The sequence below is a fragment of the Acanthopagrus latus genome, chromosome 18 (genome assembly GCF_904848185.1).
Source record: "Acanthopagrus latus isolate v.2019 chromosome 18, fAcaLat1.1, whole genome shotgun sequence".
In the NCBI taxonomy this organism is placed as follows: domain Eukaryota; kingdom Metazoa; phylum Chordata; class Actinopteri; order Spariformes; family Sparidae; genus Acanthopagrus; species Acanthopagrus latus.
Window position 1 is genome coordinate 12,149,060 of NC_051056.1, and position 14,317 is coordinate 12,163,376.

At 38.7% G+C, this 14,317-nt stretch overlaps 1 protein-coding gene across 1 annotated transcript in view; it reads left to right on the top strand.

The window, feature by feature from the left end:
* aff2 (AF4/FMR2 family, member 2) overlaps positions 1-14,317 on the top strand; it is a 173,745-nt gene that overhangs the window by 55,286 nt on the left and 104,142 nt on the right. The window contains exon 4 of the mRNA XM_037077694.1: positions 1,632-2,065. Coding sequence (XP_036933589.1) covers positions 1,632-2,065 — 434 coding nt within the window. The remainder of the gene's footprint in view (positions 1-1,631; positions 2,066-14,317) is intronic.

Here is a 14,317-nt window from a genome sequence, read left to right on the forward strand (position 1 = left end):
CCTACCAAGAAAAGCTACAGAGGAATGAGTAGACATTCTGGAAAATATGCTTCTTTACAAAATGAGGGTCAGATAAAAAGATCTGATATCATTCTCATGTCTGCATGCCGAATATAAAGCTAGAGGTAGATAGCTTAGCTTCCTCAGAAGCAGATGCATTGGTGAGCTTGTGTTTCATCTGCTCTGGCAGATGCATCTGTTTTTCCTCCTTTTCCTTTCTGTATACATTATACAAACAAAGCCGTTTGTCAAAAAAGTTTGACTTTCTAAAGCCAAGGGTGCTACTGTACTGCTAGAGATTCCGTTCAACAATAAAACTGCAACATTCGGCTCAATGCATTCTGTGGTTGCATTGGACAGAAGCTAGTAGATCAAGTATTAAGCTGTCAACATTATAAAAATGTCAATCCAAACAAAGCAGCCGGCATTGATTCACACTGTTATTTGTATTAATGTAGTATGTGTGTAATGTGTATGTGCTAGCTTACGACTACTTAATAACCGTGTTTCTCTAAATGGTTGTAAGTCTATCAAATTGTACTTGGACATTTGGTCTTTGCCTGATGATAGCACTCCCTCGAAACAGTAAATTGAACCGAGAGGATCCAAATCAACATTCCCCACGAATTTGCATGTGAACTTGATATTGAGCTTATACATTCACTAGCTAACGTTGCCAACGATAGCTCGCGAATGATAGTATTCCTAATGCTTGCTAGCTAACGTTAATGTTGCAGATGCTAATATTGTTGTTGATATCACTAGCTAGCTAATATTTGGACAGTACAGTATGCTGGGCACATACTTGGCCATTTTTAAGTTTTTTCCTCAAACTGGAAACTACCAAGACTCTTGTTCGCTGATGAAACACAGATACCATGTGATACCAACACAGTTATACTGTTGGCTCACAAACCTTGTTATATGTTGGAACCAACTGTCAGAATTCATAAACAGAGATAAACAAACCATGAATTTGGAACATTTATTAAAATATTCATCATAATCATATTTTTAAGGACGATTCTCCCACCTCTCTACAGGTTCCGTGCATGTATTATTTTGTATTATTTTTTATTCTTGATTTGTCTACATAAAAATGTTATCAAAATGACCTTTGAATGTTGTTGTTGTTCTAAAGTGAATCAGTAGATATCTATCTGTCCATCCAACTCTTGTCGAGAAAGAGAATATGCAGTGTGAAACTATTCTTTTAACAGTAGTGGGGACTATCTCACAGTTTGGTTGATTAAACCTGCCATTCACACAACAAAAGGGGACTTGTCATATTTTGATATTCATGGAAAATCATTGTATTTGCTGGAGCCCTAAGTGCTCATGAATAATTTCACTGCAAAACAGACTCTATCACCTTTTGGGCGGGTTTTATGAAAATTAACATCTGTATCCGATGATAAACACATCTTTCAGCTGATTTCTAAACCACCAAGCAACACATAATTTGCTTTGATTGTGATGGGCTCCATCCATCGGGGAGAGGGAATTTTTGGCATTCAACCTTCATTAGCTTTGACAGCACAGAGCACAGCAATATTCCAAAATACCAGGTGTTGCTTTGGTTATTTTTCACTTTTTTTTTGTTTTATATCCTTTCTCCTTTTCTTTTACAGATGGTGGTAATTTTCGATCTTCCACCATGGACGGTGGCCATTTTAAGTCTTCCATTAACACAGAAAATGGTGGACATTTTAAATCCTCCCCATTTGAGAATGAGACAGGTTCTCACCTGTCCACGTCCTCCTCCCCGTTGGCTTCCACGTCAGTTCTGACAACGCCTACTCCTGGTCTAACCACTCCCACATCTGGACTGACTACCCCCACCTTCCCACCTGGCAGCCTATCAGGGAAGCCGATCGCAGTCCAGCAGAAGCCCACAGCATATGTTCGACCAATGGATGGCCAGGACCAGGCACCTAGTGACTCTCCCCAGCTTAAACCCCCTCTGGTGGCCACAGAGGGATTTAACAACAGTCAGGCGTATGTGGGAAACTCCGGGAATGTGAAGAATAAACTGCCAAAACTGAGTCTGGGCCATACAGGGGAGGTAAGAACAACAACCTGCATGACTTGCTATCTATATCATTGAATGTGTACTGAACACTATTACACAGAATCTGTACGTCAACGGCAAGCAAAAATGTATTCAATTCAATACAGGACCAAATACGACCATACAAGTCATTTTCTATTAATAATAAAGTTTAGTAGAGTGGCAATGGCAGAATTTTCCTTAGATAAAGAAAGATGTTTACAGATGTTTACAAATCATGAAATTACCCATAGATTTGATGTAGTCTTAGATTTTCTGATTACATCCAATTGCAAACAATGATTCTCCATGTATGAGACCCTCTTCATGTTTTACTTCTGGCCACACCCAATCAACATTTTGACAACAATGATTTTGCTTTTGACCCAAGATCTAAGCTTCTGCAGTGACATCACTAATCGGGGTGTGGCCAGAATTACAACACACAACAAAAGGGATGTTGGCATATGCCAGTATTGACAATAACTGTGACGTCAAAAAAATGTAATATTCAGTAGCACACCAGTGCAGATGTTAGAGTAATGGATCCATATGTGAAAAGGATCCAAGTAGTATAAAGCCTTTTGTGACTCCAGAGGAAGCTGCACGTAATCTGATAAATTACCTCCAGTAGTTGCATTGTGGGTAAAAGAAGTTCTCTGGTCTAGAATTGCACTCTTATAACACTGCTGGACAGTCATTGGAGGAAATTTGTCAGATTATTTGCAACTTGCAAGTGTTAATACTACTTTTTTTTAAATATGCAGTAGTTATCCGAAAATCCACTGTAATGTGTAAAATTGGTGGATTTACCCTTTATATATTATATATTTACTTTATGCCTTTATTGTTCTTTTGTATAATTTTTTTTCAGTTCTGGCTCCAGACTCCCTCCACTTCTCTACTCTATTATTTTAAGTGCATTTGATTTGCCAAAAAGAGACAAAACACACAGTAAACTAAATTCAAGATAAATTTGACTCATAGCATCTTGACAACCTTAACTCACTGTTTATGTACATTTCAGCAAGAATAAAAAAGGAAAGCAAAAAAACAAAAGTTTTAATATATTAAAAGTTAAGATACTGTTTGGCGATCTCATACTGCACAGGCAGGAATAACAACTTCAACCAACAGAACAATTGATTTTTGCACAATCCCACGTTTACCATCAAGTGAACTTTTGTTCACATATCTGATCAGTTTGCACTGAACAATCCCGCCCTGCATCATTCTTTCACTGTAACAAGTTTTAACACAGAATACATTACATAAAAAAAACTCATCAGATTCTTTTTAACATAAACACCTTATGTAACTTTGTTAATAAAAATAAATAAACAGCCCTTATTTTGCATTGTTTGAATATGACAGCCAAGAAGAAATTTAATTGTAACCAGCTGAAAAGACAGATTAATATTTGTTCATAAGGTAATTCACAAATAGGTAAAATGCATTAATAACTTTCTTTTTGAAGGAATTAGCACTTAAATGACTGAATATAGCTTTACTTATGGAGACGTGCATTCTAAAATAAAAACCCTACTTTCTTAAAGGCACCAAACGTTACTCTGAGGACATGAATAAACACCCAGCTGGTAAAAATAAACCAAAAATGAATGTCTGGTTGGGATCGTTAACTGTGACACATACTGTCTGTGCCTCTGATGTCATGGGTGTGAGTGCTTGTTTGCATCTTTCCACAACAACACCAGCTCCCTGTCTTCCAAATCCTGCACCCTCTGTGCTGCATCGTTAAATGATATCATGGTGAATATTCACACATTTGGCTAATTGTAATGTCAAATGAATCCGACAATAAAAACTCCTCCACGCGTCTCTCGCTCGCTCTCTGACTCACTCACTTGTAACTCTCCGACCTGCTCCCTCTCCCTCCATCTATCTCTCACTCACTTTCATTTTCAAAACAGCAAGAGACACCAGGCTTGATGATGTGTGTGTGTGTGTCTGTGTGTGTCTGTGCACTGCATGTGTGTGTGTGTGTGTGTGTGAAACTGGTTGACAGGCGAGTAGTCATCCATATCGAGCAAGCCAGCTGTTCCTGTGCTTTGATAGAGCTAGTATGTGTGTGTGTGTGTGTGTGTGTGTGTGTGTGTGCGTGTGCGTGTGTGTTTGGCACTCCAAATGAGCCCGAGATGGAGCTTTGAGCATATGGCACTGAGAAGGAGAAAGCAAGGGAGACAACGGAGACAGGGACGGAATTAAAATATACTTTACTTTCAACACTTTCTTATGGGGAGAGAGAAAAGAGAGCGAGTACATTCATGGCCGTGAGTGGTTTCTTTCACTTTGTTTCACCCACACATCCATGAATGCTCCGTTATCGCCTCCTTACCGTTTAGTTTTTCATTCCTCTCATATTTATTCCGGAGAGAGTTTGTTGGAAAGGAAAATGTAAACTCAATACTGACTGAGGGGGTGGAGGAGAGGGGATACGGGAGAAAAAGGGGAGACTGATGATGAGAGATGGAGTGGGGGAGAGGAGGCGGGAGGAGAGTAAGGAGGGATAGAGGAAGACAATGACTGACTGATTACAGCACCTTATCATCGGTGTATTTGTTCTGGTTAGATGAGTTATTGGATGTGTTCTGCAGTTTAAACAGCAAACGGCAGCAAACAGACCAGCGCTCATTTTATGCCTGCAAACAAGGATAAAATGTGCCCATTTTACCCTTTGATTGAAATGAATGTATGAACTGAAAGTATAGCAACAGGGCGAGAGTAGTTACAGTGGCAGTCCGAGTGTGTCACTTGAATCCGAAACCAATAAAATGAATTCCTGTGGAGTGAATCAGCAGAATTGATTTTCCATTTAACGGTTTTCAAATTAGTTCAGGTGCCATGAATGTGTTTGAAACACTCAATATTTGGCTCACAGTTCTGTTGTTGAGTGTTCAGTGATTTTGTGTGCGTGTTAAGACTGTGTGTGAGTGTGTGTCCATGTGTGCAATAAGCCCTTAAACTGCTGTGGAAGCTTTCTGTTAGCACTATAGAATTATTGATTCGAGCCCATTATTCCTGTGTGTGTGTGTGTGTGTGTGTGTGTGTGTGTGTGTGTGTGTGTGTGTGTGTGTGTGCGCGCGTGCGTGCACATGTGTGCGTAAGGGAGAGAGAGACAGGGAGAGGGATACTATAACACTATTGATCTTTTCCCAACAGTTACACTAGGATTGAATTTACCGCTGCACACACACACACACACACACACACACAAACACATACGTGCACAACATTTAGTTGTTGTCAGCAGCTTGAAGTGTGAGGTGCTGCAGGATTTTACTCGACTCAGTTTGATATATTATGATGTTAAGCTATTACTACTACTACTACTGCTACTACTACGTACTTTCATTACACAAGTAACCAGCAGCATGTCGGTATACAAAAAACCCTACGTCAGACTGTAAGGCTAACACATTGTTAGCATTGCCCTGGTTCCTGTGACAAAAAGCCTCTGGCATTTTACATTTGGATTATTGCAGAAAATAAGCTCAGTGGCAAACTAAAGTTTATGATTTTCTAAGCAAAAAATGCAAGCACCAGAGATGAAAAGCACTAGGCTTTACACGTAACAACTGCTATACTACTAAAATATACTTACCATAAAGTGATCAATCTACATTTTGTAAATTTGAAGTGAATTTGAATTTTGCTGATTGATTGTACTTCACTGTATAGAATGATGCACATGCATTTTACACTTTAGCTGCTGAAGTCTGATGCTTTCTCAGTGTTCAGCTTAAATTCAGTTGTATCATCACTAATTAAATAAATAATGAATAATGATTCATGATGATGAATCATTATGTAAATGTGGGATATACTTGTTGTGTCCTGAGAAGGTCTTGGCGACCAAAATGTGGGCAGGAATTATATATTATCATATTTTTTATTGGAATTTAGTTTTTGGTGATTTGATTCCCGAAACAAGTGGTGTGCGTGTTGCCTTTAAAATGTGGTGTGGGAACTTGAACCCTACAGTGCACATAAACTGTGAATGGAAACAGGACACAAACGAGGAGACGTCTTGTGTCTAGTGGTTAAACTTTAAAACTAAAGATATTTGCAAAGATGTTTTTAGAGATTCTGGATTTTTTCAGCGCAGGAGAATGAGAGATTACTAACATGTTTTTATGTTTTTGGTAAACTATATGATACACAATTTATTGTTCTACGCTGAATAATTGTATATATCTTAAAGTATTTACAGAGAGGATTTTTAAAGCCCCTGAACATGGATATTATTTATTTAGAACACTATGCATTTATAAACAACTTTAATCAAAGCATCTTTGCTTATTATTCATTAAGAGATCAACAGTCGAAACTCAGCTAATCTGATTCCTCAGGACTGTGTGGGTGTGGATTGGTCGGATTGTGATGATCAACTGTCATCAGTTCCTGATTAAAATGTTTCAAATCCCCTTAAATGATATTTAAGAGCTGGTCTTTTTTTTTTTTTTTTCACTTTTTCTGCCAAGTCAGGCTAGTGGAACAAACTGTCGACACAAAATATATTCATACATTATCACCTTATAAAGTAAATGTGTTGGCAAACAGTTGCATATTAAGAAGCTCAGCAGACAGGGCAACATTATCATCATTTGCAGGATGATGTGAAACTGAACTGAAACAGTTTAACTTTGGGCTGTAAAACCAAAATAACAAGCTGAAAGACACTCAAAGTCATGCTAGAACTGAGGTGAACTGTGGAGTGGGGTTATAATTCTCTTCAGGTTTTTAACTGACCGTGTTCATATTACATGATCGATCTATCGTTCACACATGAATATTACTGTTTACATTATCTGATACATTAGGTCACAAAACTATGAATAAAATCAATTGCATTGTCTTTTAAAATTCACATACCATAAAACAATCCCTTCTAATTTGTTATTTTGTAAGGTTTCACAAAGTCATTTTAAGTCAATAGGTTTATATTGATATTGTAATAGAATGAAACAAAATATTGGGGAAAGGAACAGAAGAAGACTCAAAAACACTTCAGAGAAACATTTATGCTAAAACAGAAACACTTGCTTCAAGCTGTCACTGAGATTTTAGTGACATTCAATTGCCTTCAGTCTGCACTGCATTGCTATTCAGGTAAACAACATTCAAGTCAAGTGGATGTACAAGTGTATTTGTGAGGCCCTGCCAGCGACACTGCCAGAAGGTAAACATGAAGGTGACAGGTGACATTTCCAACAGCACTGTGACAAGTTTCATTTACATGTAGTTCAAAGTATAGAGCTGATGTAATTTCACAGTGATTTGAAGGCCTGCTGTGGTGTTTCCGTCAGGCGCGTGTAGAGGTGCACACGGCGCCTCGCCACTAATGTAGCGGTAAATAAGAAGCAGGGCAGACTTAGACCTCCAGTTAGTAATCACCACGAAGCTAACACCAACCAAATCAATTCTGCTCTCAGAGAAAGCATTCTTTCATGGCTTTTTGCATGAAAAGATCCTGCCTTTATATGACACACTGGCTTGATAAAAGTGAATGTGGGAATATATGTTTCTAAAAATGGATGTCAGCCGGAGAAGCTGGTTAAACTGAAATAGGATGAAGTTACATTGTATGACATATAGCTTCTTACCCTGTGAGGGCTGTTGAAATTCTATGTTTCAGCAGCATTGGGTTTATGTAAAATAGCAGAATACACTTACGCAATATTACAGGTTATGTAGGGACAGCTGGCAAGAAAAAATACCTCTACAAGGCAGTTTGAAACTTGAAAGTGATGCAAACCAAGCTTAGAATTGTTACAATAATTCCACTCCCTCAGTCAAATGCATATTCTAAAGTGTGCTTTTTGTATTTTGCTCCTCCTTCAAATGATGAACACAGTGCAAAATGATGAATTTGCCTAGAATATTTTAGCTGCTAACTTAAATTCTGGTAGGTTAAACCCATAATATTGAGATCTGTGTCGCTGACACTTGAGGGAAAGTAACTATGAATGTGCTGAAAGGTGCTGAATGATGTCATATGCCAATTTGCATATTAATGTGCTACATCAAGTATCTTTCAGTTAGACAAGGCGTAAATCAGCATCAGCTGCACTGATTTATTGGCAGATGTTTAATTTGTTGAATTAAGATTCCTCTGCCATGGTCAGGAGTTCAGCACATTTCTTACCAATCCAAACTGCACTTTGCAAGCTTTTTAGAATGAAGAGTCATTTTAAAGATATTAATGTGCAAAAAATTCTCCATTAAGATTTGGAAAAAAATTACTGGACCTTTGGTATATTTCATTGCAATGTGTTATAACATCATCCCAAAATTTTGCCAGCAATGTTAAAAACCAGAACTGTCTGTGATTTGCAGAAGGTAACAGTTTGTTCATTTGTTGACCTCTTACTTTAACGCCTGTGGAAAATTACATCGGAGTTAGGAAGGAAGTTATTGAACACGGCATAGTCATCTGTAATGACTGTTGTTTCACAGTAAAGACAATGCGCATGATCCTATAGCTACTTCATAACATGACAACATAACTACTACTTGTTTTCATTGTTTTGATTGCACTAAAAATATATATATATATCACACAATAGATTACATTGACTATGTGTAATGTCATAGATACGGATGCAAATTTTAAGGAGTTTCTTTAATGGACAGTTGGCAGCCTTAACTATAGATTACCAATTAATCATAAGCCCCTTTTAGTTAGAAAATGCACCACATTTGCAGCCAGGTAAACTCTGCAATCTGCCGTTCTGTCCATGTGAAAGGGAGGTGTAATATTCCTTTTTTCAAAAAAACAGTTAAGTACAACATATGCATTGGAAGAATATTTAGCCCCATACCAGTGTCAGTTTAGAAACAACACATCCGCTAAGCTCCTTGACAACCTTTTCACACAAAATGACATCTTTCACAGTCCCTGTGATCTGGTTATTGACGAATCTCTCGGCTGTGATGGCTAGCATCTACCAGATATCGGCAGCTTTCCAGTTGCTCATCTTGATGTCCGAAGGGTTAGATGAAGTGATGAACTGACTGCTTTGATCAGCTGTTTCCTGGTTTTAAAACTCCCGGCTGTGGCGTGCACATCAGTGCACGTCATCGACACCTCTGCCCATCTCATGCAATTGCCAGGACATCGACGACTTAGCAATGGAGGTGGCAAAGGTGTACCCTCCGAGGCGTGATATTGGCAGACCGAAAGACAGCCCGAATATACTGCGGTCTGTCTAAACTCGTGGACCTAGCCGCAAAAAGGACAGCCAAATTGGCGGGCTGCTGCCCAGTATAAGAATGGCTATTAATAACGTTCAACTTTCTTCTATTAGAAAATAATTTCAAACCAATTACTTGATTCATGTTTGGTGCAAAAGAAGAGTAAGCTACATGAGTACTTAACAGAACAGATAAAGTGAACATAAAGTTAGTTGAATGATAAACTAAATCACATTTAATAATGACTTCATTTTAATTTTAAGATTCTATCTGTTGCTATTCAACAACTAACCATATCCAGTTCAAACTGAGGCTAGAAAATAGCTAAATTGTGATAAAATCAATTGTTGATGGCAATTAAACAATGAATTATATTCAATTAAACCCTCAGTCACAGAGTTTGCTCATTACAAATCTCCAGAATTATCCCTCAAAGCCCTGTAGTGCCTTTAAGCACCGTTCAGTAATTGTTTTGGTTTTACTGCACACAGCTTAACTGTTTTGGTCCAGAAAATGAATAACACTGACTCTAAGAGGATGTTTTGAATGCAGAATTGTGAGCACACTCCACTAAAGAATATTAAAACAGAGGATAAAAATGGGAGTGTTCTTACATAGTTTACCTACTTGCCAAGGGAAACAGGCATCAGGTCATGTTTGGCACATATCTGGGATCATCAGAGGAGACGAAAAAGGAAAGAAAGACAAGTATACATGCAGTTTATCATCCCAGCTAAGGCTTTTTTTATTTGAAGTGTAGGGTAGAGTCAAAAGGGAGAGATGAAGGGAAATATTGGAGGGAAAATGTAACAATATGGACAGAGGGTTTCTACTGACTGACTGAAATACAACTACTGCAGTAAATGTCTGAATTAACATGAGACCTATTCATGGAAAACTGTTTGTTTTTCAGGCAGCCTCAGAATAATTTACTCCACACTGTTGAAGTCAACAAATGCTTAAGGAAGCTTTCCCTGTTCGTACATTCATTACTGTAACCGTGCAGATGGATAGTCAGGCAGACACGGGGGGATAGTGCTGAAATGCGAAGAGGAGGGTGTATATAAAATTACCGTGTATAGAAATACCTTCTCTGAGGAAATAAGGAGGAGGCGAGAGAATGTGGCGATGAGGGAATCGGGGATAAAATATTTTCTCACTTGCAGCAGAACTAGAAGAGAGTTACGAGGAGTCTGCCAATGCAGCAAACAGCTGGCTTCATTTGCATAATACCCATCAGGCCTCTCTTTCCCTCAGGCAGCCTGTCAACTCACGACCGAGACATACACGCATATACACACTCATGACACCACCATTCACTCTATCAGTACCTATATATGCACAGCACCTTCTTGAAACGTACTATTAGAGTAGCGATGCTGTATCAGTGAATTCAAGGCTCATCTGTGACTCAGTGGAAGCTTTTTAACACTTTAATTTATTTGATTTTCATAAAGCAGACTAATTGCCCCTACAGAGAGAAGGAGATGAGACGATTTCGCTTTTATGCTGATAGTAAAACAATCATAAAATCGTCTTTTTAGAAACAAAGAATACACTCCAATGAATCAAACTACTCTTGAGCGGCTGCAGTACGATAGAGTAGAGGGTGCTTGTGGAGAAATGTACTTTAGCCAAATCACAGTAGGGAGGTGTCCCATCAGCAAGGTGCTGCAGGGGTGTCATCTCTGCAATGAGAGAGATGACAGGGGAGCAGCCCGGGCAAGTCCCCGTGGGGTTTAACAGCTAGGATCATGTGCACAAGATGATGTGGAGATGGCAGTGCTCTGTGATAATGACTTCATGTGAAGGGTGCGTCGTCATTGTGTCATGTAATGTGACGACAAACAAGCTGCAAGAAAGCAAATGGACTGTCAGCGTCAGCCAAAACATTACTGACAAAGTACATCGCTTAATTTCTCTTCAGATGGCTTTGTCCTAAGAGAGAGCAAGTGAACACACACACAGACACACACTTGTATGTACATACTTGTGAGGAACATAATTGAAATACCATAACATACCAGATGATAGCCGGTGCGCTTATTTGTTTCAGTCATTTAACAGACCAGGCGTTTATTTGGGACCAGGCGGCAAATTTCCTTCCTCACAAAAACTCCTCATCTCTGCTGTCACTCACAGTGGTGTACATTTGTTTCGCCATTGCCCTGATCATTTTATGGGACACTCTCATGGCGAGCCCGTTTGCTGATAACCCATTCCTGCATGTTTATGTCAGGCTCCTCGCTAGCCTTAGCCCTTTCGCTGTCCTCCTCAGACAGACGCTGAAGCTCAGTTTTATTTTTTCGCCAATCTCTCACTCTCTTGGGGTCGACAGAGAAACATCTAGCAGCTGCTTCTCTCGAGTTTTCTTCTGTATATTTTATGACAAAGTTTGAATTTCAAGTCGTACTTTTTATTTTTTTGCTGCACCTGAGCCTGGCGATCATCAATGTGATACTGACTCACAGAAAGCAAGCACAATATGTGAAAAATGCGAAGAAGTAAAACGCGCATAGTCAGTGGTCATGTCTTCTTCCTTGATTTAAAATTTAAAAAATAAATTAGACTCAGCATTTATTTGGAACTAGTGGTTATTTATCAAAATATACAACTGCACCTGGCCTTTGAAGGGGGCCCTGTGGTTAATTGAAACCCAGCTATTATTTTGTAATTTATGGTAATGCATTCCTTAGACCCTGACCTTAACTATCACAGCTAAATTCCTAACCCTAACCTAAACCTATTTATAAGCAGGGGTGGAAGTAATGCATTAAACATCAATGATTAAAAATATTTGAGAAAAATACTTTGTATCATTTTAAGCAGTTTAACCTATAATTAAGTAATATTTCTGTACTCGTACTAAGATACAGATTATCAATACCCTTTCCAGTGATTATCACCTAACCCTTAAAACCAAGTCTCAACCCTCAAAAAGCCCTTTATAGTCCTGAGAATCGGCCAACATGTCCTCATGTTGTTCAGAACCATGGTCCTCACTATGTTGCAAGTAGAAGAACATACAAAGACGCACACACACAGACAGTATGATGGATTTGTATGATCGGCCATTAGTTATGAAATAATGCTGTTTTTAAAACAGACGATGATTCCAGATGAACTGTTTACCCCGAGGATTAACAGTAGCCTATAGCTCTGTTGACTAGATTAGTCATAATGATCTGCATTGATCTCTGCCGTCACAACAAGAGGCTGATTGTGTGTTTTATCACCCCGCAGTGTCTTAAGTGAATCCTCCCTTAACACCATCTGAATCTGGACCTTTTTCAAGATGAAAATGTCCAGCCACACAGCACTGGTGTATCTGAGGTCTGCAGTCTGAGCGGGGGCAGGACCGAGCTCTTGACACACTGCGGCTCCCGGTGATCACTGCCCGGGGGTCATGCAGTCAATCCTTGCACTTTAACTGCAGCTTCCTCTTGGTCTGTTGGAGTGATTTGGGGGCTTAGTTGGCCGGCAGTGGCATGTACCTGATGTCATGGGTTCACACAGTCAAGACTTTAATTCATAGTTTAAAGCCTGAGTCTGTGACATTTTAATAAAGAATCCTGAGAACGTGGAGGAAGTGTTCTATAAAAGTAAAAGTTCAGAAGTACTAGCAGCAAAATATACTGGTGATACAGAAGGGCTAGTTTTGAAGCTTATATTATCATATAAAGTATGTGATTGATTTATTATTGATGACTCGAACATGTCAACATCTTTTTGTTGTTGCAGCACATCTGGCTCATTTTGACAAAGTTTTTTTGTGTGTATTTATCCTTTTGCCTCCAAGTCCCCACTAGGCCCAGTTCAACCAGGACTTATACACCAGAATAGTTCCTTAACAATTTTCACATTTTTGAAACTCACCAAAACCAATCATCTTTTATGTCAGTCTTCACAGGAAGTTTCCTACTTACCCAGTTCAAAATCTGAAACTTAAGACTGTGGATACATGTAGTGAAGTAAAAAAGTGCATTGTTTCTATTTGAAATGTGGTGAAGTGGAGAAATGATTACATTAATAAATTACCTCAAAATGTGCTGAAGCTTCTGTAGATTCTGTATTTATTGTTGATAAATAGTCAATGGCTGAGGCTGCTTGTGAACAGCTAATATGACATGATACATAGTGAGGCTTTGAGTAAAATATATATTTCCACATTTCTAGCATTTCTTTCTGGGCCTTTATGTTCATTATACTCCACTTTATCATCTCCTCTGATCTTGCTGGAGCTGCCGGTCCTAGAAGTACATTTATTCTTTTATATGCCCACATGGTGCCACATAAAGTGGATTGCCCACTCTCCTCTAAAATATAGCTGTTTTATATTGTTCCAGTGGTAAGTCCATGTATCATGCTCTTATGAGGCTCAAAGCCACTTCACATAATTCATTGCTGAACTTAGTGTTTGACTGAAACTCTTAATGTAATTTAATCAAACAGGGATGTCTTAATTCCTCAAGATTACTCCAGATTATTGCCTCATTCAGAGTTCTCTTGTGTTCTTCTGCACACATTGCTGGTATGTAATGGATAGTGACATAATAAATATGATGAAATAATGATGAAATAAAATAAAACATCAATAAAAAAACATTCCGGTTAATACTTATACATCATGACGAGTAAAATATAATAAATTACTATGCAACTTCATTTTAGTCAATAAAAAACTGGTCCCAGTATTTCGTGGCAGCTTATGTCTGCTGCCCATAAAAATATGGTAATAAAAATCTTTATTGCTCTTGGCATTACAGAACAATACATGGAGAACCCCGACTGCTAGCTCTTTAGTATTATTCATTAGGTTCTGATACAGGCCAGTGGCTGCTCCTAACTTTGTGTATGTGTTTGTGTGTGTGTGTGTGTGTGTGTGTGTGTGTGTGTGAGAGTGTGTATATGACTGTGGTAGGGCCTTTTAATAAAAAATGCCCCGCTGGGCTCTGCGTTGCCAGTTTGCCAATCAGAGCATAGCCACGATATGCAAATCACACACACACACACGGAGGTAAACACATACACACACGCGCTCACACACATACA